This window comes from Rattus norvegicus, chromosome 1, assembly GCF_021556685.1.
Source record: "Rattus norvegicus strain SHRSP/BbbUtx chromosome 1, alternate assembly SHRSP_T2T, whole genome shotgun sequence".
NCBI classification, from domain to species: Eukaryota; Metazoa; Chordata; class Mammalia; order Rodentia; family Muridae; genus Rattus; species Rattus norvegicus.
In genome coordinates, this window is record NC_141534.1 from 231,733,707 (window position 1) to 231,760,379 (window position 26,673).

Consider the following 26,673-nt stretch of genomic DNA (forward strand, 5'->3'; position numbering starts at 1 on the left):
ATATAGGATTTGTCATATTTCACCATGGGTACCTTCACACTATAGCCAAAGACAGATGTACACAGCTGTATGTGGTGTGCGAGAGGATGAAATTAGTCGTTACCTTGGCTTCCTCCAAGAGTGGCTAGTCTGAAGACTTCTTTGAGGGTGAGGCTTTTCTCATTCACCTTATTAATTAAGAGGACGTTGGAAACCATCACTGCTCTTCGGATGGCGTCAAGCATGGAATAGGAGTAACCACCAGCCACATCTGTGGTAGGAAAGACAGAATGGTGACTTTATTAAGGTGGGTGAGATAACAGGTATACATGTCCCCCCACCACGCTGGTTTTAATGGCAAACATTTTATCTTTCCATTTTGAAAAAGTTCCCACCTGTAAACATATTAACTGTAAACCAACATTTAAATGAATTCAAAATTTGTCATTTGCATAAAAGCAGAAAGGGGCGCCATTTACGAGACGGAAAGGGATAAACAAGAAGGGGGCATGAGACAGGGGGACAAAAGAGAACAAAGTAATGGCCGTACACATCTCAAAATGACACACATCTCAAAATGGTACACACATCAATATGCTTATTGCTTTGCATGATGCTTAAAACAAAACACCTGACATTAAAATCAAATGTATTCCAAAATTAGCCTCCAGGACCGCTCAAACCATCGCAAGCCTGTGGCTTAACACAACAGAAATCCATTCTCTCCCAGTCACTTTTGGGGGACAGAAGTCTAAAATCCAAGTATTGGTGGGGATGGCCGGGGAGTTGTTTGCTGTGTGCTAAGAGTGTGCTGAGACTGCCAAGGGCAGGCTTTTAGACCCCAGCACCACCACAAGTGTCAGCAAGGACCTCAGCCTTCCGAAGGTCCGGGAAGTATCCTGCTTTGTTCCTTCCATCTTCTCAGGACTCATGGAAATCTAGTCTCCGTCCACATTCACACAACCTTCTTCCCTCGGGTCTCTGTGACTTTCATTTTTTGTCCCTTCTCAGCATTAATCATTGTGGTTAGGAGCTCCCCAGTTCAGAATAAGTTCATCTTGCCAGCTTTTCCTCAATTCTACCTACAAAAACCCTTAGACCTAATATTGTCATAGTTATAGGTTTAGTAGACATCTTTTTTTAAATGTGTAGACCAAGTTAGTCTCAAACTCAGATCCACCTGCCTCTGCCTCTTCAGCATATCCTACCGGCCTGCACCACCAGAACTGGCAAGTAGACATCTTATGAAGGCTATAACTCAACCCACTACAGTAGCCTCATGGTTAGTAAAGGGAAATGTATCTATTTCCTGAACACTCACAGAGATTGTTCAAATAAGGGGGAATGTGAAACATTTACAATGTGATTTAACATAAACTTACAGTTGGACACATTAAGAAAACATCTTAGTTTTAATTCTAATCCAGATGAAAACTTTAGAAAATTAAAATGCCATTTTTTTAAACAATAATTCTCCAGGAAGCTTTAAAAACGGACACATGGTTTGGAGACTTAGTATGATCAGTAATCAAAGCTGATGCAGAATGCTTTCCATGCTGGTTGGCTTCACGGAATGAGAAATGAGAGTTTGGGTGACTTTGATTAAGTCCCTAAGGATAATTAATTGAAACATTGCCTTTGGCAGGAACAAATGCATGTCATCAAATAAGTTGTTATGATCTCAAGTAAAATAGTATGTTCTATTAGAGAATAAATTTTATAGCTAATCAAATAACCATTGGAGTTTAAGTGTTCCTGTCATTTCTGGTAGATGTACAGATCATTAGTGCCTATAAATATTACAAAGATCAAACAGAATTGGCTATTTAGTACCAATTCTGGATTATAGCTCAACTTTATGTTCAACTGTCTTGTGTGTCTTAAGTAAACTTATATGAACACTTTTTTTGGCTTGGTTTTGATTTGTTTTTTTGTTTGTTTGTTTGGTTTTTTTTTGTAAATACTTTTCTTTATCCAGATCAGTCTTGTGAGGGGATCATCTGATACCCAGAAAAGTTTTATTATAGCTACTTAACTTATTAGTGTCTAGTAATATGAAATACCCAAGCCATTAAAGTACTTGCCAATGCAAGCATGAGAGCCTGAATTTGATCCCCCAGTCCTATGTAAAAGGCTAGGTGTGTTGGCACACTGGGAAGGGACACACAGATACCCAGGGCTTTCTAGACACTCATGTAGTTTAATTGGTAAGCACCAGGTCCCATTCAAATATCCTGTAACAGCACCTAAGGAATGATGCCTGAAGTTAACCTCTGGTCTATACAGACATGTGAACACATGCATGTACACTAACTCACATGCATCCACACGCACATGCACATACACACACACACACACACACAACATAAGTACAAACACTTGGACACACATAAATAAATAACAAGAACCCAGTAGGTCTTTTTGTGTGTTAATTATTTCATATTACTTAAAAAGAAGTGAATTAATTATAAAATAAAAAGGTAACTCAATATCCCCTGTCACAAGCCAGTGTTGTATCACACCAAAAATCACTGCAATAACAACATTGACTTAAACAATCCTCCACACAAACACGTAAGGTTTCTGCTATTAACTCCGTTTTAGAGTAAAAAATATCAAGGTCCAAGGACAAGGTAACATGCTATTCAACTACGGTATCATGACGCACCAGCTAGTGGTAATGTGGCAATTCACATAACCTCTAACAACGAAGGCTCTCAAACACAAGCTTTTGGTCAAGTTTATCTTGGAGATGTTTTGTTAGACAAATGTTCCAGGTTCCCTTTGTAAAGCTGCTGTGTTAGAATCAGTGAGGAGTAAGTACCAGCATCTGTCTTTTAGGGTTATTTTTCAAGTTGATGGCTAAAAATCGTACACATGGGGCTAGAGAGATAACTCAGTGGTTGATAGCACTGGCTGCAATTCCAGAGGACCTGGGTTCAAATCCCAGCACCCACAGGATGGCTCGCATCTGTAATTCCAAATCCAGGAGATCCAATACCATCTTCTAGCCTACACGGACACCAGGCCCACACATGATGTACAGACTTATGTGCAGATAAAATACCCACACACATTTTTTAAAGTATGCATTTATGGTATACAACACATTGAATTTTTGTTTTGTTTTTCGGTGATATGGTTGGACTTCGGGGCCTCGGGTGTTCTAGGCCAATGTTCTGTCATCTTGGCCTTCCTACACCATTCTGATGTCTGGATGCATCATGGCGTGGCTCACTCAGGCTATTTAACTTAACTTCCCAGCAATGAGACCACTGGAAATGTCCTCTTAGCATGTTCTGAATACCTTGCATATTTTAGTTATAGTTTCCACAATATACAAAAGAACTCTCAGACTTTCTTCTGTTGTCTAACTGAAAGTTTGCAGTCTTTAACCAATCGATCACACTGTATTAAAAGAGCACAAAATAATTCTAACATGATCTGCTCTGTAAAGCACGCTCTGTAAAGGCTACTTGTAAAGCTGAAAGCTCCATTTAGTCAAATAGTTCCTCTTAAAGGTGGTTGAGCTGCCTACCCATAATAGACATTAGATTGTTTGAGATGCTGATTATCTATCTATCTATCTATCTATCTATCTATCTATCTATCTATCTATCTATCTATCTATCTATCTACTCATTTAGTTTTAATTCTTCCTATTCCTGCATGCAAGTCTACTTTACATGGCATGATCAGTGCCCCAGATAACACAGACTAGACTTTGAACACATTAAGTGTTCCACTATTTTGTCTCCTACTTCCTTTATTTTGGCATTACTAGACCGAAATCCTCAAGAAGACCAAAGGTTGTTGCTAGGGAGAATGTTTTAGTTAGGTTTCTATTTACTGTGATAAAGAGCATGACCAATGCACTTTGGCGAGGAGAGATTATTTGCCTCATAGGTCACAGTCAAGGGAAGCCAAAGAGGGATCTCAGGGCAGGGACTAACAGGAACTAACAGAATCATGGTAGAATGTTGCTTACTGGCTTGCTTCCCCATGGCTTGTTCAGTTTTCTTTCTTATACAACCTTGGACCAGCTACCATGGTGATCTGGGCCCTCCTACGTCAATCATTAATCCAGAAAATGCCCCACTGACTTCTCTGCAGGCCAATCTCATGGATGTGGTTTCTCAGTTAAGTTCCCTTGTCCCAGGCTACTCTAACTTGTGCCAATTTGAGAAAATCTAAACACCACAGAGGGTGGTGGAAAGGTCAGCTCAGGGTGGGGACAGCCCTGGGAAGTGGAACAGTAGCTGCAGGTGCATTCTTTGTTTTGATGAGTTTGTACATCATGCTACATGTATTTGTTCTACACACTTAAACCTTCCCTTCAGGTTACGGCTTGGTGGATATTTACTGTTTATTTTGCCCTTTTCTTCATATTTTAGAGGGGAGGAATACTATTTTCAGAATTCTCCAAGTAGTTTTCTTTATACAGGGTAAGCGTTTGAGATCCAAAATTCTGAAATCTTAAATGTAGGTTATAGCACACTAGAAAATTCTGCATCTGATATCATGTGACATAGGTGTGCTAAAAGACATAATAAAATTCCCCCAGTCTATGTATATGAGCTATCTATGAAACATAAATGAATTTCAAATGAAGCCCTGTGTCCATTCCTCCAAATGTTTCTTCCTTACCCAGCATATATCACTTAATTCTTTTATGATAACATGTTAAAGACACACAAAGAAGTAAGGCATAGAAAACCAAAACTCGAGCATCTGATGCTCAGTTTCAAAACTAATGATCATGTGTTTCCACCAAAGGAAACTCTTCTTGACTTTATCATCACTGGCTTTTTAGAAATAGATATGCATTTAATACTGTCAACATATTCTCTTTACAATTTCGAAAATAATGTATGGTTTCTATAAGTGCTCTTAAACAAATCCGCTTCTCTGGATTCTGCAATTCCACTGTTCTTAGTCTGAACCTCAGCAGAGGAGTCACCAGCTCTGGTCACCCTCCTTCTGTTATTATTATTAACACGTATTAAGTGTCCAAATGAGAAGGTTTTGGCATAGCAATTCCATAAATGCACATATCTTGTCAATCTTTGATCATGTCTACTCTCCCTTCTTCTACCATCATCCCACCCTCCCCCTCTCAGACTCACACAGTCCATTTTCTGCTCAGGCCATCTGCTTCGTTTTTTGTTAGTGCTTTGTTGGTTTCCAAATGTGGGGAGCATGTGAACACGCCTTCCTATAACTTGTCGCTTGGCTGGTGACAGCTCCCCAAGACTTCCTCCTAGCATCCCTAAGAAATGACCCTTCATTTTGACTCACCCCTAATGATAGAGGCCTTCGAGTCATTATTTTCAAAGGGGTCATAAGGAGAATATTTTCCAAGCCTTTATATAGCTGAGGAGTTTGTTGCTTTTATACATGAAAGAGAGATGTCCACATATAGAAATATTATTTTTGATTAATACATCTTTTGCTTTCAAACTCTTTCTTGTCTTCAGTATCTTTTGTCCCACCAACAAAAAACAATCAACTGCAAGAAAAGTGGCTTATTGCTGGTGGTGGTGGTGCTGGTAACTTTTTACTTCTCTGGCTCAACACTGTGGGAGCATTTTTGTTTTTCTAGAAAGCTAAATATTTTTTTTCTTTTTTTTATTAACTTGAGTATTTCTTATATACATTTCGAGTGTTATTCCCTTTCCCGGAAAGCTAAATATTTTGACACATGTTCAGTTACAGTTTAACACCCAGGAGGGTAAGTTCTCTCAACATTTTTATTTTTCAAGCTCTGATTATGACCTCCGCTTCTATCCCAGTTCCTTATCAGTCAGGAACACCTGCCTCTGTACCAAACCTCCAGCCCCACACCCATGCTTGGCTTCTACCCATCACATTACCCTGTAATGCTCATGTGCTCTTACTCTGTTCTATTCTCCATACACTGACTACATTTTCAGTAAGGTAACTTAATTCCTTTTTTAAAGAGCTTATTTTACTTTTCAAATTATGTGCCTGTGTGTGAGTTTATGAATGTGAGTGCCAGTGCTTGTGTTGACCAGAAGAAGGTGTTACATCCCCTGCAGCTGGGACAGTTGTGAACTGTCAGACACGGGTGCCCAGTTTCTAAACAATGAACAGGGACAACAGCTTTTGTGGGAGTTGGGGGTAACAACTTCAAAACTTCTCCGTATTTGGTTGATGTTTATTAAGACACTGATCCCTAATAAAGCTAATAACGCTCATAGCCTAATACCTGCAAGTCAGTTATATTAGCATGGTATTCATCAATCCAGCTCCAGATGGAGGCTGCTTACCTGTCCCAAGCCCTATCTTCACTTTATGCTTCAGGACATCGAGCACGTTCAGTAAGCCACTGCTCAGCCTGGAAAGAAAGAGGATGTGAGAACAAGCAGATCTCGGTGAGCTGACGGCAGAGGGACCCTGTCAATAAAGATGATGATGTCCTTAAAAACTGATTCTCATCCTTATTATTCCAAAGGTCAACAGTCGGTCAGACCAGGGTAGGAAAACAGTTAAGTAGAAAGGACGACAAAAAAATGCTTTCTGGCCCAGGTCACTCCAGGGAGTGTTGAGTTCCCTAGAAGAATTGGACTCAGGATCCCACAGAGGTTACTGGTTGACACTCTTGACTTCTTCCCTGTGTGTCAAACTCCCCAGTAGTCCTCTTCAAGATCAATACACCCCCCAATACACTATCTGTACAACTATAAGTTTCTAACCGAGCACCAATGGCTAGAATCATGTTGTCCACAAGTCCCCTAAACATAGACACAATATTTCTATGTCTATAGGCTGTTTGTTCGTTTCTTTTGCTGGAGAAACAAGCCACAACTTTCAGCTGACTCATGAATTTATGACCTTTAAGAAGGTTAAGAACATATTACAAATGAAACTTTCATATCCTGAGGAACGAAATAAGGTGAAGTCCTTCCTGGGCTCTCCTATATGAGTTTCATCTCACCACGTTCAGTAGCATAACAAAGCTATAAGTCCTTTCTAAACTCTGGAGTAGACCATTTCCTGGGGACATGCATCCTTTCATTGTGCTGTAAAACCTGAATGCAATTTGTTTTAAACTCTGTAGATTCTACTCCCTATAGCTGCACAAATGTACGTGTGTGTGTGTGTGTGTGTGTGTGTGTGTGTGTGTGTGTGTGTGTGTGTGTGTGTGGGTGTGTGTGTGTGTGTGCGCGCGCATATACATGTAGAGATTTCCAGAGGTGTGGCACTCTTTAAATGTATACTCTGCAACAATGCCCTCTTCCACATACCTTCTTTCTTCACCTTAGAACAGGTGAACACCCATCTGCTTGGTTCCTTCCTCACTCACACCAAGAATAGAAACAGATCCAAAGAAAGAATAACTAAGAAAAACAAAAGAAATGCCAACCTACGCTGCCCACTAATAATCTACCAAGCAATTGTTGTCTACTTACGACAGATTAGAGTTGGGACAATGTGCAATGGATGCTCCTCGTTCACTGAAGACGTTCAGCTCTTCTTCAGAAAGGTAGCAGCCATGAGCCATCACTGTCTAGAGAGAAGAATATGCAGCATGGAGTTTACTGCCAGAAACGCTTGCACTAATACTCAGGACTAGACACTGCAAGAAGACACAGAAGCAGTCGCCTTCACAAGGACAGGTGCTATTATTTGAAAGGACAAATTCTCTGCATCCAAAGATTCATTACAAAGGCCTCAACAAATTTGTATGTTTTAACTATTGATCAATCAATGGATTGATTGATTGATTGGTTGGTTGGTTGTAGTGCTGGTGGTGATCAAACCCCAGAACTCTATCATTGAGCTCCATCTGAGCCCTATCTCTTGCTTTTGATTCTTTTTGCTCATTTACAACACAGGAAAGGGTCAGTCAGCTCATTCATGGCCTAGAAAATTCTGCCAGGTTGAACACATTATGATTTTTTTCATCTGTACTGTAGAAAAATTTCTGGCTGCTTTTCCTTTCTAAATCAATATGATGTGCTTCCAGTAGGCTGATGCTTGCTTATATTTATCAGAATTTTCTAAAAGTACATGGAATCTGTACATATGATTTTGTAAAGAACTGTGGGTTAACTATTGTAGATCGTTTGTTTTGGAGACAGGGTCTCGATAGAGCCCAAGCTAGCCTCATACTCATAATCTTCCTGCCTCAGCCTCTGGGTTGCTGGCATTTTTGGCACGAGTCACCAAATCTGAGAGAATTGTTCTTTATTTCTCTTACTAGTTTCAATATATATCAATGATTCTTAACCTAGACCATTAGTACATATATTTTTTTTTTTGTTTGTTTGTTTTTTGGCTATGTCATATCATAACAGATTTTAGTTAAGGAGGTAAAACTTTTTTTTTAGGTTGACCTTTTTTTTTAATTTATTTAATACTTAATAATAATTCTTTGGTTTCCGGGCAAACATCCCCCTCCCCCCTCCCCTTCCTTATGGGTGTTCCCCTCCCAATCCTCCCCCCATTGCCGCCCTACCCCCAACAGTCTAGTTCACTGGGGGTTCAGTCTTAGCAGGACCCAGGGCTTCCCCTTCCACTGGTGCTCTTACTAGAATATTCATTGCTACCTATGAGGTCAGAGTCCAGGGTCAATCCATGTATAGTCTTTAGGTAGTGGCTTAGTCCCTGGAAGCTCTGGTTGCTTGGCATTGTTGTACCTATGGGGTCTCGAGCCCCTTCAAGCTCTTCCAGTTCTTTCTCTGATTCCTTCAACGGCGGTCCTATTCTCAGTTCAGTGGTTTGCTGCTGGCACTCGCCTATGTATTTGCTGTATTCTGGCTGTGTCTCTCAGGAGCAATCTACATCCGGCTCCTGTCGGTCTGCACTTCTTTGCTTCATCCATCTTGTCTAATTGGGTGGCTGTATATGTATGGGCCACATGTGGGGCAGGCTCTGAATGGGTGTTCCTTCAGTCTCTGTTTTAATCTTTGCCTCTCTATTCCCTGCCAAGGGTATTCTTGTTCCCCTTTTAGAGAAGGAGTGAAGCATTCACATTTTGATTATCCGTCTTGAGTTTCATTTGTTCTAGGCATCTAGGGTAATTCAAGCATTTGGGCTAATAGCCACTTATCAGTGAGTGCATACCATGTATGTCTTTCTGTGATTGGGTTAGCTCACTCAGGATGATATTTTCCAGTTCCAACCATTTGCCTACGAATTTCATAAAGCCGTTGTTTTTGATAGCTAGTAATATTCCATTGTGTAGATGTACCACATTTTCTGTATCCATTCCTCTGTTGAAGGGCATCTGGGTTCTTTCCAGCTTCTGGCTATTATAAATAAGGCTGCAATGAACATAGTGGAGCACGTGTCTTTTTTATATGTTGGGGCATCTTTTGGGTATATGCCCAAGAGAGGTATAGCTGGATCCTCAGGCAGTTCAATGTCCAATTTTCTGAGGAACCTCCAGACTGATTTCCAGAATGGTTGTACCAGTCTGCAATCCCACCAACAATGGAGGAGTGTTCCTCTTTCTCTGCATCCTCGCCAGCATCTGCTGTCACCTGAGTTTTTGATCTTAGCCATTCTCACTGGTGTGAGGTGAAATCTCAGGGTTGTTTTGATTTGCATTTCCCTTATGACTAAAGATGTTGAACATTTCTTTAGGTGTTTCTCAGCCATTCGGCATTCCTCAGCTGTGAATTCTTTGTTTAGCTCTGAACCCCATTTTTTAATAGGGTTATTTGTCTCCCTTCGGTCTAACTTCTTGAGTTCTTTGTATATTTTGGATATAAGGCCTCTATCTGTTGTAGGATTAGTAAAGATCTTTTCCCAATCTGTTGGTTGCCGATTTGTCCTAACCACAGTGAAGGAGGTAAAACTTAAGAAAGCAGGTGCCACACATTTGAGACCTCCCTAAACTTTCATCTTGCTAAGATTTATGGGTTTCAAGTATCAGTTAATTCTCTAAAAGTTCTTGTTTTACATGAATATAAAACTTATACCCAATTGTTTTCTCCTTTAGGAGGCATAGTTCTATGTGCAAAATTATTAATATAAACTTTCTCAACCTCTGTGCAAATAAAATTAACATGAAGATATAAGGTTAATTTATTAATCATATGGTAATATATGTAAAGAAGGATGAAACTTTCCATGTAAAATTTACATTATTTATGCAAATTGTTAACCTTTCAAATCACTTACACTCATATCTCTTTTTGTGTAGTTACTAAGAAATTACTTGCTGCAATAAACTCTCTAAGCAGTGTGTTCATGGAAGAGCAGGGCCAAAGGGTATATTGCTCTAATGAGGCCTCTTGCTACTCATACTGATTTTAATTAATTATAGAAGTAATACATTCTCCTTTTTCTAAACCTCAGAGTTTAAAGAATTAGTTCTGACATTCACTATGTATCGCTGGACAGTTGTCACCTGTGACAACATGCCAACACATATGCACATGTGCTTCCGACCAGATTGAGCCTTCTTCTGCAGAAGCATGCAAGCTTTGCTTTTTGTGAATGCTGGATGGAATTCTAATCATGTACATTTTATGATTGAGCCAATTTCTTCAGATTATTCATTTTCAAACTTCCCTGCATTATCAACATGCCTATTTCTTTTATACTCTTTGAAGAATTAACCCTTAAAATGGATATTCTGACTTGAAGGAGAGCACACTGATGCACCGATGAGCTAACTGTGAAAGCATCATTGGGGCAAAAGGTCATTCTTATCATCCCATGAAAAGCTTAGATTTAATGGTAGGGCTGAAACTTCAGACCCAGATTAACTGCATACACACACGTGCATAGAAAGACCAACACATACCATGCACACACATATATAGATAAGCATATGCATACATATAGGTTGGCAGGTAGGTATATAGAGAACTATGGATAGGGAAAGGGAAAGGGGTAGGGAGAAGATCGATGGTACACACCATGTACATATATCTATAGATGTACACATACAGAGAGATACACACACACTGGATTTACTCTAGTTCAGAAAATGCAGAACGCAGGCTGCAGAACAGTGGTCACTCCTGAGAGTTTAAAACTTAAAGGGCACAGCCTACTTTCCACAGATTATATCACAGTCCTGAACTTACTTTGTTTGTCAGAAGATTGTTTTTATCATAGACATCTGTGTAGTTTTTGTAGCCAGGGTATAAGCTTTTCACAGCTTCAATTTCTTCACGATTTTCACTTATATGGCTCTGCAAACAAAGAAATAATGTTTCCATTTCTTTCTGCAAAATAATTAATGCTGTAGCTCCCATCTCAACATGCTGTTGGTGGCTTCTGCTTGCTGCTTTTGTTGATGTGAGGGATAATGGATGAGAACATTAAAGTCTGTAGGTGGATTTTATTTTAAATGATTATATGCATTTTCTATGACAATTTATATGACAAAGGAACTGAATGTCCTGAACATGGCTCAGTTTGTGTGTGTGTGTGTGTGTGTGTGATATCTCTCAAGACAAATAGTTTTATTCAAGTCTTGAAACAAGTCTATAGCAAGAGCAAATATAGGTTCTAGTTCTCTTTAAGGGTATCCAGTGCCTTACCTGTAGCAGAATAGTTCAGTGACTATCAGAGGACAAATCTATAGTTTGTTCAAAAGAAGAATAAAATTGGAACAAAGAGCTGAATTCTGAGCCTAGTTATATGTCTTTGGGCAAGTCAATTCTTCTCTTAAGCTTCCACTTTTCACCACTCAATAAAAGTGTTGGGCCAGTTAAGTGATTTCCCATCTCTTAGCTGAAGATGTGAAATCATATTTCATGTGTGAAATTTTACAGAACCCAGTGCATTGGAGGCAGAAGGCAGACTTGGCTCGGGGCCTGTCCTCAGTCTGCCTCTTTTCTTCACCTTCTGAATGATGCTCTTATAGGAAACAAAAAGTTAAAATGGCAGATCTGGATAATCCTGCCTTCATCAGGAAGGAGCTCATGGGAATTCACACACAAACCAAGTGAGTCTGAGGAAACCACACCAAACTTTCATGAGGGCACCTGGAATCTGAGGGGACACAAAGTGTCTTCCACTGGAGCAGCTACCCAGTCTCTACAAAGAGCATTTCAGACTAATGGGTAGTGACAGTATGTCGATAAAACAATTCATGAGCCAATGATCATTTCCAAGACAACTTTACCATGCCTCTTTTTCTGTACCAAGAGGAGACATAGCAAGATTAGTAAGAGAAAAGATGAGCAAGGTTCTAACAGGTGATTTACATACATCGAACTCTATCTACAGTCAAAAGTAAATCCCAGTCTATCAGTGAAATGCATGGACCTAGCATGAGAGGAAGAACAACCAGGTGACGTGATTGAATAATACAAGTAAACGCACATCATCCTTTCCTCTAATTTGTAGCCAAAGATAATCTTGCATTTCTTTTCCTCCGTCTTCTGTGTGCTGTGCCATCATGCCCAGTTTATGCAATGGTAGGGCTCAACCTCAGGGTTTTGTGCATGCTAGGTGAGCGCTCTATTAACTGCACTACTTCTCCAGCCTAAAAATAGACATTTTTACATGTTCTTTTCATTTCCTTTTCCTGTAGCTTTAAGTATTGTTTGCACACACCCCCTAGCAAAAGAAAAAAAGAAAAGAAAGAAAAACATTCGGTTTCCAATGTGGAAATACTATCCAAATCCAGAACTTTATCACCAGAGAATAATTGTTGGAGACCGAATCCAAAATTCAAATACCACAAACAAGAAACAATAATCATGGGGAAGACACACTAATGGATCCTATGAATGTACAGTTTAAAAATAAGAAAATAAAAGGTAAGAAATCAATATGTTGCCTTCACCCCAACTTTGCCTTCCTTCCCTCTAATCCTGTCAGCTCAGAAAGAGGGGAGATTTTACTGCAGTGTGTAATTAAGTTTGAGTGGGGGAAGGGAACTCCTAATTTTAACCCAGCTGTGAGATTTTTAAAAAGCATTTTATTGCTAAATTGTAACAACTTAATGATAAAGGAAGATATACTTTTTGTTCCTGGTTTTAAATTAAGAAACTCAGAACAAAGGGATTTTAACTCACTTCTGTAAGGTAGAAATTAAGTTCTTTTTACTTTTCAAATAATAATTGGTTCTGCCACACATGAAGGTTCTAGAACATCAGGAGAGCATCAAATACAAGCAGGAAGGAAATGTATTAAATGCATTTTACCAAGAATGGGTAGTCTGATTGATCTTGCTATTCTTTATAAAGCTGTCTTGGCCTGACTAAGACTGATCAGCGAATATTGAGGATGAAAACAACTTTAGGCTTCTGACCTACAAAACTGACCAAATGTGTCAGTTGACATTAGTAAAGGTACCTCCTGGTGACATCAGTCAGTCAGGTCACCTCCTGCCCTGAAGTTCTTTGACTCTAGGAGATCTCAGTAGAACTACAGGTTACTAGAGATGACCTGAGGGTACCAAGGGATCTCGCAGGTATAGCCCGAGGCATAAACCAAAGACAAATGCCTACCTGGATGTACAGATCATGAGTCTTGGCGATGTTGCCAAGTTCACTCATCAGAGTCTCCGTGCAAGAAAGAGAAAATCGCGGGGTCACTATGGGTTTCACCCTTGAATACTGGAAATAGTAAAAAAGATAGGGGTGAGAAAAATGTGAAGATTATTGAACACAGCACCTTCCACAAACAATGTGATTTTATAAGTTTTGTATGAGTGAAAATCCCCAATTTCTAGTTCACAGAGGTTCTGGGTTCCAAAAACGGCTCGTCACTGAAAAGAGAGGTCTTCAGCATCAAGTTTGCAGAAGAAAGTTCTATGTCTAATTACAGGCAATTCCCTCACCATTACCTCAAATGATATAACTTGTAGAAGGTGGTAGCTCATTTCCTTGCTTATACCTTGAGGAGATGTGCTGGCTGCCTCCTCAGAACTCCTTGGTAATACCTCAGTGTATGGCTGAGGATACTACTAGAAGGGTAGTAACAGATAGGGTCTACAAGCATCACCCTAACTCTCCCAGGATTAAACTGGAAGAAATTCTGAACACTTCTATGGTTTCCAATGTGACAGTGGAGAGGCATAAATAAGGGAAAGAAGGGCTAGGTTTAGTAACCTATGAATCTATTTGCTGAGCCATAAACCAGTTTCCACACTAGGCTTGGAAGCAAGAAATAGCACTGTCTTCCCAGGCCCTAGAATGCCAGGGCAAAGCAGATGCCTGGCTGACTATGCATGGACTATGATGTACCACAGGACCATGTCTGAACATAGCCTGTTTTTCTATCCACACTGGAGACTAGCAGCAGACAGAACCAATGGAGAGGGGGCTATCAAACAGGTCCTCAGTGCCCACATGCCACCTATCTTCATGGATCAGGCAGTCCTCCCTCCTCAGAGACCAATGTTACAAAATTAGACCAGGAAGGAGAAACGCAGTGGAGATGGGAGGGCTGAGTTGAGAAGGTGACTCTTGAGGACACTGACTGGACCACCATACCTTAAATGATGGTTTGTATCTTAAATGTCTCACAAACTCATGTTGGGGGAAGGATCTTGGCTGAGAGTGCTATTGGGAGATGACAAAACCTTTGTGACATAGAGCCATTGAGGAGAGAATAAGCTGTGACCTCTGGGAAGCCATGAAGTGAGCAGCTTCCTTCTGCCTACCTCCTCTCCCATCATGCTCTGCCTCACCATAGGCCTACAAGCCACCAGACCAAGTGATCATAGACTAGAGCTGTCTGAAACCAGGAGTCAAAACAAACCTTCCTTTCTTATAACTTGCTTACCTCAGGTATTCTGTCACTGTGACAGACAGTTGACCAATGCACTTAGGCTAAGAGCTTCGTGAACTTGGGATGGAGCTCATATATCTGACTAAACTTGGGTTCTCTGCCACAAATAGACAAAGGGCATGGGAACCAAAAGTAGGTGCACGCAATATCCCTGAAGCTGTAAACAAGTGCGGCAAACATAAAGTTTGTAGCACATTTTAATACTGAATAACCAAGTCCACTAAAATCAGGTAATTATTCCTGACTACAAAACTGTACTTCAAAAAAAAAAACTCTAAATATAGTATCATATGAGTCTTCACCAGAAAGCAAAAACCAGAAGCGTCTATGAATTTGACAGTTCAAATTTGTATGTGTAAATGAGACCATGCAGTATTTCTCTTCTGAATTGGGTGTATTTCATTTAAATAATACAGTCCAGATTCATCAATGCTATCTCAAATAACAATATCATTTTTACAAATGAATAATATCCCATTATTGTGCACATATGTGTATAATATATATGAAACATTTAAATTGTATACTATCCCACATATATATAGATGTTTGTGTAAACATATATGTATATAAAATTAGTTTTTTTTATCTATCCATCCATAGGCTTCTAGATTGCTTCCATATTTGGGTTATGGCAAAGAAAAATGCAGTAAACATAAGTGCACATATCTCTCCAAGATCCTGATTTTGTTTTCTTTATAGACACCCAAGAATGGGGTTTCTGGATCATATGAGATGTTGACCAAAGGGCATGAGTTCTCATTCATAAAACGAACACATTCGCCAGACTTTTGAGCAGTCCTGTCCTTACACGTGTAACTAGATCTCGCTGTGACCACCTTCCAACACTGCATGTATGTGATAGGCCATCACCCTGTACATCCCAAAACTCATGGTCTTTGCCAAATATTTTCACTGGTAAAAATCTGACCTGTCTGAGATGAGCCACCAGGTATGCTGTGTTACCAATCAATGGTTCTAGGAAAACACCTCTTATGAAGAGGCAAAGCCATAGGCACACAGATTAACTTAACAAATCCTACAGTTAACAGAGCTGCATGCCAGATGAAAATGGAACAAATTCACTTACATTCTTTTGAAGCATTTCTGACACAAATCTGAAATGAAGCAACAAATGCAAAGTTAGAAAAGTTAATTATTTGCAAATAAATGTTTCTAACAGCGTGGGGGCTCACCACCACTACCTAAAGGTTAACAAGGAATAATTATTCAGCTTTTTCTTTGATAGCAAAAGAGGGAGAGGAAAGTCACAGTGAATATTGTCCCGTGACATCTTGTGGGTCATTCTGAACATCCACGCAGGTCCCAGGCTGTGCTATTGACCTCAATTCTGTGTGATACAGTTGCAGCAAGTCATGATCCATGATAGGCACAGACTCTTAGGCACACCCAGGTACTTGGAAGCCTTGGACTCTGTACTTCTAATCCCCTCTTATGTGGAAGTTACTTATGCACACAGTATCACTATCAGTCTCCAAGGCCAGCGTCTGACAAGGGGTAGATATTAGAGGAAGGCGAAGGACTATGACAGAGGTATTTATCTGCAAAGTGTATGGAGAAAGGGACAAGTGGTGAATCTGAGGACTTCTGCCTGCTCGAACAGTAACAATTTTCCTACAAAATAGTTAATTCTGTCCTGGCCAGAAAAGATTGTCATTAGTTGCTTCCTTCTGGGATGCTTTCGGACTAAAATGTGAATTGAGAGCCTGGGGATGTAGCTTTGGGATAGACACTTCCCAGGTGAGAACAGAGCCCTTGGCTCCATGTTTACTCTCAGGGAAGACAAATTATGGGTTAAGGTACAGTGACCACGGCAGGGGACTGTGCAGAAGCCGAGCATAAGGCCAGTGTTGACAACAGAGAGGCTGCCATCTTCCAGGGATTATATTCGTCTCTCAACCTAACACTCCAGAGGAAACATGCTCAAAGTGAGAGAAGCCCATACAATAGAAGCAAGACGGGGATTTAAACTTAGGCCTGGAAAGTGTGAACCTAAAGAAATTGCTCCTGTGTATCTCCTGATTATCACAATGCAATACAGTGGCATTCCTGTTTCAAGATGACGTGAAAAAGCTCTCAAAGATCACGTGAGAAAAGGCAATAACGTCCCCAGTGTTATATGAAACTGAACATAATGGAAACTCAGGAACTAACATAACCCACCACCAAAAGTCATTTAGGAGGCTGTGGATATGATCCAAGTAGTTCATATACGCCTATAGAAATGTCACAGCATGGGACATTTGCAAGTATTATTGAACATAATTTAATGAGCAGGGCACCATACTTAACAAATCTGGTCTTCTGGAAGAACCCTGGCCTAATACGGGATACTTTTTATTTTTTTTAAAAAAAAGCATAATTTTTTAAAAGAAAGAATTCTTCATTTATGGAGCTGAAGAGATGGTGTAGTACGTAGGAGCACTTGCAATGCCAAGCATGATGACCTGATTTTTGAACCCCCAGCACCAATGTAAAAAAAAAAAAAAAAAGATCCGGGCAAGCCTCCAATGCCAGTGCTGGGGCTCAGAGATCAGTGCATGCTCAGGACTAAAAACATGCAGTTCCGTGAGACCCTGTCTCAAGGGAGTAAGACAGAGTGGCAGGGCAGGACACCCAGCATCCTCCTCTGACCTCCACGGATGCATATACTAGCACACACAATTTCACACAACACGTGCACAAATATAAACAAATGTACACTTTTCAAAAGAAGCTCCAATTTTATAAAATGGTCTAAATCTGCTTAGTGATCTTGGCATACTAGAAGGGGGACATAATTTGTTTTTCAACTTTAACGCTACATCTGAAGAAGACTCTAGAATATCCCGCTACATCTCTTGGACTTTAAAAGAAATTGCTTCTTCACATGATCCTCTCCCTCTTTCTTGAAACTTCTGTTGTGGGGGTGGGAGTGGGGGGCAAAAGCAGGAGGTTGGGTATGACAGGAGATGAGAGAAACACTGTAGTAATGAGAGGGTCACAGTGTGGGAATCTGGGAAATGCTCCACTCTGTTCTTACAATGTCCTTATCAAGAACCACTTTCTTATGATTTCAAAAGCAACCCTTCCAAACTATGCACTCAAAACTCTAACCTTTCCCACTTGACTCTTAAAGAGATTGTGCACTGGAACATATTTCTATTTTTTAAAATCATTTTTAGTGAAGTATAATTTACATATTATAAAGTTCATCCATTTTGATGTGTTCTATTCAATAATTTTAGCAAATTTACTGGGTTGTAGAGTTATCATAATAATATAGTCTTTGAATTCGTCTCCAGAGAGATATCCCCTGGGTATGTAGGCAGGCTATAGACAGCTGTTTCCTGGCAACAGCAAACCTCTCCCACTTTATGTCTCATGCATGGACCTGCATTTTCTCTAAACTCAATATACACGAACGTTTATAAAGTGTGCCCTTTTATGTTACCCTTTTCTTAGAATAATAATTTTAAAGTTCATCATGTTGTAACCACTTTTCTTTTCTCATAGCTGATCAATTTTATTGTACATCATATTCCCTGCATCTACACACCATATGTGTAGACATGTCAGATGTGTGTCTGATAGCCTTGGTCACATGATCCTCTCCCTCTTTCTTGCAACTCCCAGGATTAACTGAAGAATGGCTGCAAATCTGACATCTGGAAATTGGAGGAACCAGACCCTTCAGCCTAGGTTCCTCTGAGAACAGGATACCTTGTGTTTTTTCCTTTTGTTTTGTTAATATTATTTCATATGTGCATTTGTCTGCATATGTGAGTATACATCTGCATGTAGTGCCTTTGGAGAGCAGAGGAGCATATCAGATACCCTAGAACTGGAATTACAGATGTGTATATAACCATGCGTGCTGGGAACCAAGGCCAAGTTAGGTACTGCTGAGCCCTCTCTCTAGCCCCATCCTGCAGTTTTTTAAACTCAGTGAGCCAAGTGTCCACCTGGACTAAAACCCCAGCTAGAGTGTGTTTGAGGGTTCCCCACTTTAGTGCAATTCTGGCTATATATAGATGAGTCTCCATTCATCCTCGGCAGCTCTGCTGAGCATTTTGAACTAGCCTGCTTGGGGTCCTAGGCTTCTACTCTCCCCTGTTGTCTATCTGTGACAGAGAGCCATGTCATGCTGAACTTGTAATATAGCATGGATTATCTCTACCCTCTTGCAACACATTGCTTAGATTCCTGTCCTGGAACTGACACTGGTAAATCTGGGGCACCTCCTTGAATGTTGCATCTATGAGAGGTGACTTGACAACCAGCCACATTAGTCTCTTCATGTGCACCTGCTATGTTGTCTCTGTCCACACCATGGGTTGACATTTCTATCTGCATATGGTGCTCTATCCTCTATCCTTTGAGATACCCCAAACAAGCTATTCACATCCTCTGATGAACTCACTCTATGCCCAGAAGCCCTAGAACAGGCACTTTGGTCTCTACCACTCAGTGTCTCTTGTGACTGTATGTCATAGTTGAATGTGTCTAGATCTTTTACTATGTGTCCACAGGTATGGGGTAAGGGTACATCAGGAATACAGCTGTGTCTGTTCTATCTCCTCATGTAACAGTTGTGAAGAGGAGAGATTCTAGTTCAGTACTTGTATATGCTGTGGTCATTCCAGGATTCATACAGATATTTTTCTTTCTAGGACAGGATATAATGATGGTGGTGCTAGGTGGTTATAACACATGGACAACCCACGGAAAGGACACAGGGTAAAATCTCACACTGGTGTTTTTGGGTGACTTAACTAGAGAAAATGTCTCTGCTTTGTACCTCTTCCTGATTCTTTGTGCCAGAGAAGCACATCTTCTTTGGTTGTTTAAAACAATACCTTTGCTTTGGTTTTGATAAAGGGTCTCACTGCATGGCTAAGGCTGCCTTACAACTCATGATCCTCCCCTCTCAGTGTCTCACATACTTGGATTGTAGGCATGTACCATTGTGCCTAAGACATTTTTACGGAAATGTCTGTCACTTATTTACCAATGTAACATTTTCCATAACCTCCCATGTTTTCTGTAAGTGATCCCTCACACCATTGTTCTTGAGCATGGGTGTGCATAGAAAATGCTTTTATGTATGCCTCTGACTCTTCTTTCTACATTAAATATGACATGAGACCCATGTCATCCTAAAAGGAACTCTACATTTAAAGTCATAGAGATTCATTGTACTAAATTCTAGCTCTGCACTTTAATCTACACTATGAACGTGGTTTGGATGAGTGTCCAACAAAGGTTCATGTGCCAAAGGTTGGACTCCAGGTTGGTGCTATTAGGAAATAGGGTATCTTAGAAATTGGGGCCTGTTGGGACATCTATAGGTCATTGGGAATGTATCCCTAGGAGGCTACATTTTAGGGTTCTGGTCCATACTCTCTGTACGGCTGTCTTTTCTCACTCGTGAGATAAGCAGTATATCTTTCCATTGACTCCTATCTCATCAAAAGCATGTAAGCACTAAACCATACACTGAAACCTCTAGAACAATAACCTCGAAGAAATGTTTTCTCTTTATAAAACAATTATCTCAGACATTACATCGGACTAATATAAATAGACTACACAAAGGATACGGACAAGTTACCCAGGCTATGTCGGATCCATTTTCTTGTCATTAAAATAAAACAAAAACCAGACACTTCATGGGGCTTTCTATGAGGGTCAAGAATGGTATGTGAGTGACCCACTGAACAATATCACGTGTTTGAGCATTGTGGATTAACGAGATACTGCAACAATCTGAAAATTGTCACTGTGCTCAGATCTCAAGTGGGTCATAATGGTATCTACTTTCCTATCTCCATTTCACACTCCATCAGAATAGCAGATAAATCATCCAAAATATAGATCAACTCCACCCCACCCCCCAAAGCATACTACCTCTCTGTCTCCTTGACTGACTCCTCGGTGGTCTCCTTGTATTCTGGAACAGTGTTATTTAAATCCATGCATACTTTGCCCACAAATGCTCGCTGCCCAAATTTATCTGTGAAGCAAACAGAGAAAGAATCTAAAAATGTGCTTCTTTTTTTTTTAAAAAAAAAGAAAAACCACTTAAAAAAAAAGAAAAACCACTTAAATTAAAAGTCACTCTAAAAAGTAAGAGTGTTAAGAATTGTCTATCTCCACACTGTGACAATAAGAAAGCCACTAAATTCAACAAATAATAACTAGTCTTCCATCCAGCCCCCATCCCATTCCCAGCCTGTCAGGAAATAACCAGGTATTTTACACTTCTTATTTGCCGTTTCCTTTTGGTTAAACAGTTTGTCCATGTTTCTAACAATATTATAACTATCGTGACACTCATCTTCCCTTATGGTACCAAAGAGGATAAGATTTTCAGATCCTAGAAAATGCATTAATATTCCTCATCATAGCAAGTTTTCTCCTTTCCCCCATTTGGTTGTCTACCTGCTACCCTCCTGCCATCACTAGATGCATCCAGTGCCCCTATCCTAGTTAAACACAGCATATGAAATGTTAGGAACACTGATCCTGAGTAACTGACTTGGATTTGACTCCTTGCCCCTGTGATTACTCCAAGATGGTAGCGACACTTGTGATTCTGTTATAGGTACCAGACATTGTACAAAATACTCAGCCCTAAAGGGCCGTCTGTTGTCTACTGATGACCTCATAGCACAGACAGCTTAACTAAGGCACAAAGATGTTCGCATGTTCACATAGCTGGGAAGCAGAACTGAGCCTAGATTTCCACATATATCCAAGTCCTGCTTGTCTGAGTTCTAGACTCCAGTGTCCCAGAGTCCACTGCGCTGTGCAGGATGGTAAGAAATACAGAAGGAAAGAACCATGAGGCGCATGGTTCTTAGATGCTCCGGCCTAGCTTCCCCTAACCACAGCAGCGCAGATACTGTTATCATTGACTGAATGCCTAACGGTGCTGGCAGTGAAGGACCTTCGTCAGATGTCCTGGGGGAACTTGTATTTCAGTTGAACTACATAGGTGGCCTTGTTTTACAACGTTCCTTTGTTAGCATTTTGTCTAAGCCAGGTAAGCCTGACTCACTATAAAAGGAGCTGCTAGTCCCACCCCTCTTGCTCTTGTCTTCCTGCCCCCACCCTTTCCCCACCCTGCATTCCCTCCCCCCCTCCACATACTCATGATGGGCCTCTCTTCCTTTCTCTGCTTCTATTACCCTCTCAACTCCCCTCCCCATGCCCTGAATAAACTCTATTCTATAACTTACTATCATGTGGCTGGTTTCTCAGGGAAAAGAATGCCTCAGCATGGGAGGTACCCTCTTCCCCTATACCTCACCACACATTCATAAAACATATCCCCTCTCTTTTTATCTTTTTATAAACACATCATCCTTGCTGTCACGAGCCTTTGAAAAGGCTTTCTGCCACTCTCTCCCTGGGGGGTTATTTTAATATTAGTCATCATCAGATTAATCCCTTAACATCTTTCTTATTATATCACTCCTTTTGAGTCTCTGGTGTATATTCAAGGCCCTCTGTGGTCTGAACATCCTCACCCTCCTCATTATGCAATGAATTTCCCCCTTCCATTGAACCATCCTATTTGCTGTCTCCATTATCAATATCCCTGCCCCAGCTCTTCTGTCCACCTCATTTCCTCCTTTCAGTCTCTCCTGGTTTTGTCTTCCATGGAGAAGACACATATGGGGCCTGCCTTTGCCTCTTCTGAGAACTTTCATGATCATTTTTAGTGTCAACAACCAGCCATTGGTATCAACTATGTTGGATCCCAACAGCATGGCAAATACAAAATCAGCCAACAGTGCTTGCCAAGTACTTGCTATATGTCAGACACTGCCTTGGGTACGTGTGGAATCATCAACCTAAATCTAGGCTCAGTTCTGCTTCCCAACTATGTGGACATATAAATATCTGGCTTTAATCTGTCTGTGCTAAGAGGGTATCAGTAGATGTCAGACGGCCGTTTAGGGCTGAGTATTTTGTACAATGTCTGATACCTATAACAGGTGTTACTAAAATTATTAATTAATATGTTTAGGTATCCTTTCTGATTCTTTTAGGACAATGATTATCTTCTATATCACTGTACTCTAGCATCGAGCACCAAGGCCCTGAATCTAGCTAACTGCTAAGACCTATCCATGGATTGCAACGTAACAAACTGTTGTCACAGCTCCACTGATAACGGTGCTCTAAAGAGTCTCGAATCAAAACGCAAAATTCCCATCTATAAATATTATCTTGGAATCAGAACCCATATAGAAACAATTAAATCATTTAAACAGTAAAAATCCATTTAAGACTCTGGGATATTCATTGTCACTTACAAAGTAAAAATGCTCAAATTCTAGATCCAAAGGCACAGTTTCCCACCATATAAGCTATTGCTAGGCACGCTCTGGTTGTCTTTGCTTGATAAGCCCCTAAATCTTGTTTTAGCTGCTCACCTGTAATTTCCGCAAGGATCAGGGATGAGTCAGTGTGAATTGTTCCAAAGTAGCATGCCGTGGTGGTGCCGTTCTTTAGTGTTCTCCTCTAAAAATAAACCACAAGAAATCCTGAATCGCATGTGCTCAGAAAAGTCACATGGCACACATGGATGAAAATAGAAGTCTGGTTTTTAATTTTAAGATGTGTTTATTTAAAGGTATGCCATCTTGATGTGGAAGAGACTAAGTAAATGGCAAGAGTATTTATAATCTAAAAGTGTGAGCTTAAGAAGTTGGCGCTTCTGATTTCCTAGATTTACATGCTTGGGTGTTCCAGAGGTCATAAAATGAGATGCCAATTAACTCCTTTTTCCTTGGGACTGTTTGAGGCTATTTGGATTTTTAATCTGCGAGTCTACAAATGGGATTTTTTTCTGTGTATGACTAAGTAAAATTATTCAGCTAGACTTTTGCTTCAACCTGGCAGAACAAGTAACATTATGTCTTTTTTTCCTTAGCAAATTTTCCTTAGCACTTGCACTGCAATAAGTGAGGGCAGCATAGATTAATTCCCAAGAAAAACACAAGATGAAACAACAGCAGAGGAAACCACGGAGAAGATGCTGGAAACCTTGGGAAGAGAGTAGCCACTTGCGGAGCTAGCAGGACACTAGCTGGAGTCTATGCAGTCACTCCCTTCCTGTAGTAGCTCCCCAACCATTCCTAACCCACTCTGTGTACGGAGTCATTCTCCTTAGAAACTGCTAAGTGTGGAACGGGCACAAATCCTCAATAACAAGATGAAGAAAGGATTTAAGTCGAGATCTAGCTGGTGGCCAGGGTCCCCAGAACACCGAGTATGTCACTAACACCACTCCCGAAGAGGCTGAAGAATTCCTTCCTGGAGAAAATGTTCTCCAGTGACACTGAGGCCAGTGTTTGCTCCCTCCAAAGTTGATCCTGTAATGAGGTTTCTCAGTCAGTGTTCACATGGGTATCAGGAAAGACCTCCAGCCTTGGTTTTCCTGAAGAAAAGCTTCAACTGGATGAGAAGCTGCAGTTTCACATTGGGCTAGAATGAGCTAAAGACTCTAGAAAACTCAGAAATCTATGCAAAGTACAGTCAAGGGACAAGAGAGGGAGAACACAGGAGGGAAGTAGTTGGAGGAGCGGAAGGGAAGGAGGGGTGCCAACTCTCTTAAGCAGAAGTCAACTCCACCCTAATCTTTGTCAGCATGTGTAGGCCTACCCTAAACCAGAACCATAGGACAGGTCTGGCAAATAAATACTTGTCCGGGGTAGACCAGTTTGGAACTCACTGAATTTAAATACCTACATAAAGAAATATGTATGGATATTGTCTGAAGGACATATAGTCCTTGGTGCTCCATCTCAAGTGTAAAAGATCTGATATAATGGAATTTCTGCTTTATTTCTCCTCCTCCTCCTCCTGCCTCCTCCTCTTCCTCCTCCTGCCTCCTCCTCTTCCTCCTCTTCCTCTTCCTCCTCTTCCTCCTCCTTGTCTTCCTCCTCTTCTTCCTCCTCCTACCCACAATCATCTTTACAACTGTATTTTAACACCATAATATCCACCCACATTAAGCAATGTTAGAATTTTTTTAATTTCAGTATAAAGAATGCATTTGCCTTCCCCCCCCCAAAAATGCAGTTCTCAAAATTACACACACAGTGGATTTCATTTCTGATTTCCCTGTCTACATCATGTGCTAGAAACATAGAGCTAAATCTGTAACAGACACTACCAAGACTTTGACTTTGGGGTTTTATTTCTCCATTCCCCTCTTTTTCCTCTGCTGTGATTTGATGAGTCATTTTCTTTTGTTTCATACTATGCAATTTTAAGCAATTTCAACCCCTTTTTAGAACAATGAGAGGTATAAATACATTTTGAGGATAAAGATTTAGTGTGGTTAACACAATTCATTTGCACCATGTGCTAGTCAATTCATAACCAGCTTTTAGCCTGAAAAGTTTTTCTAGTGTCACATGGGTGCAGGCTAAAATATAAGTCCCACAATTATAATTAAGGAAGACAAAGGAATGAATGTAAGCACTCGCTTCTATTCTTGAAGGTTGGAATGATACTGGCACAATGGCTAAGCCAGTCCCTGCAGAACGTGTGTGGCCAGTACCATAGAACTACCAGTAAGTCCAATAAGAACCCAAGAACATAGTCCACAGTGTTCACTGCAAGAGGCAGAGGCCAGATGAAAGCATTTGTATTCTGTCTTCTGTACTGCACATGGTTTTCCAGTGTCTGAGAGCACTCTCATTCTGGAGCTAGTTTTTTTTGAAAGAGGAAAAGGTGAGGACTTTTCCCAAGCTATCAGCATGCAGTGGGCACACACTGCAGCTACTGCCCAGGGACTGAATTGACTTCACTGTTCCCATTAATGCTGTCAGTGCTCACATCCCATTGCCGCCTATTCTGCAATGTGGGACCACACTGTCTTCCCTCCTCGAAAACCTACTGAAACAATGTGCTATCTTCCTAAATGTAATTTGAACTTTATTTTTCTTGAATATTAAACAAATATAGAGAGAAGTAGATAGATAGATAGATAGATAGATAGATAGATAGATAGATAGATAGATAGATAGATAGATGTAGATCTTACCATGTTCTAGGCGATATTTTAAGTAGCCCACAAATATTAACCTGGTGTATTATCATAATAATCCCATGAAATAGGTACTATCATTATCTGAGTTTTACAGATGGGCACAGTGAGTCACAGAGTCTTTTAAAAGTCACACAGATATTCCATTTGGTCCTCAGAACAGGATTATGGCTGCAATGAGAGAAAGCACCCAGAGGATAAGACTAAGAGAATGGTGTAGAATCCACCAGGCTGAGACGAGGGTCCTAAGACTCAAATTCTCTTGTCACTGTGATGGTAGCATGGTCAGTGGATTTTGAAAAGAGCTAAAACTGTTGCAGTCCTTGCCAACCTTAACGTCCTCTGTCTTATACCTGAAGTCTGGTCCTAGAAATGAATGTTTGCACAGATGAACAGGCATCACACAGGACCTTACACACAATACTCACAACGACTCTAGTGTAGACTTCTTCAGCCACATCGGTGCTCTGGAACCTTTTTTCTGTAGGAAATGTATACTTGTTCAGCCAATCCAAAAGTGGCAGGTCGACGTTGCTTCCAGCAAAGGCATACTGAGGGGCATGGATGTGTGTATCAACAAGGCCTGGCATGAAGAACTCACTGAGAAACAAAGAGAAAAGGAAACCATTGAATAGCATCTTTAGATGAGGGTATCATTTACCCCATAAATTTACAACTTGAAGTTTCTTATTTTTAAGTAAAATGTTGTGCTAAAAGAGAGAGGGTGCACTTAAGTTGCAATGTGTACAGTTCTAATCCGAGACCATGGAAGAAAGGAAACATCAAAGTGCACATACGTCAAGCCGCTGTAGCAGAAGAAAAGAGAGGGGGCACAGGCACATCCTATGACTCTGTTTTCACAACTGGACAGAGAGCAAAGGTGGGGGTGGGGT

At 40.5% G+C, this 26,673-nt stretch overlaps 1 protein-coding gene and 1 long non-coding RNA gene across 4 annotated transcripts in view; one reads left to right on the top strand and one right to left on the bottom strand.

The window, feature by feature from the left end:
* The window catches only part of LOC120100000 (uncharacterized), an 83,283-nt gene that overhangs the window by 21,247 nt on the left and 35,363 nt on the right, over nucleotides 1-26,673 (top strand). The gene's annotated exons all lie outside the window — the stretch shown is intronic.
* The window catches only part of Gda (guanine deaminase), a 79,368-nt gene that overhangs the window by 9,603 nt on the left and 43,092 nt on the right, over nucleotides 1-26,673 (bottom strand). For both annotated transcript variants that reach the window (XM_087594299.1, NM_031776.2), the window contains 9 exon segments: nucleotides 26,209-26,380; nucleotides 23,157-23,244; nucleotides 20,620-20,725; nucleotides 15,800-15,827; nucleotides 13,425-13,532; nucleotides 11,046-11,153; nucleotides 7,413-7,510; nucleotides 6,270-6,337; nucleotides 104-250 (listed from right to left, as the gene is read on the bottom strand). In XM_087594299.1, the coding sequence (XP_087450425.1) occupies nucleotides 104-250; nucleotides 6,270-6,337; nucleotides 7,413-7,510; nucleotides 11,046-11,153; nucleotides 13,425-13,532; nucleotides 15,800-15,827; nucleotides 20,620-20,725; nucleotides 23,157-23,244; nucleotides 26,209-26,380 (923 nt within the window).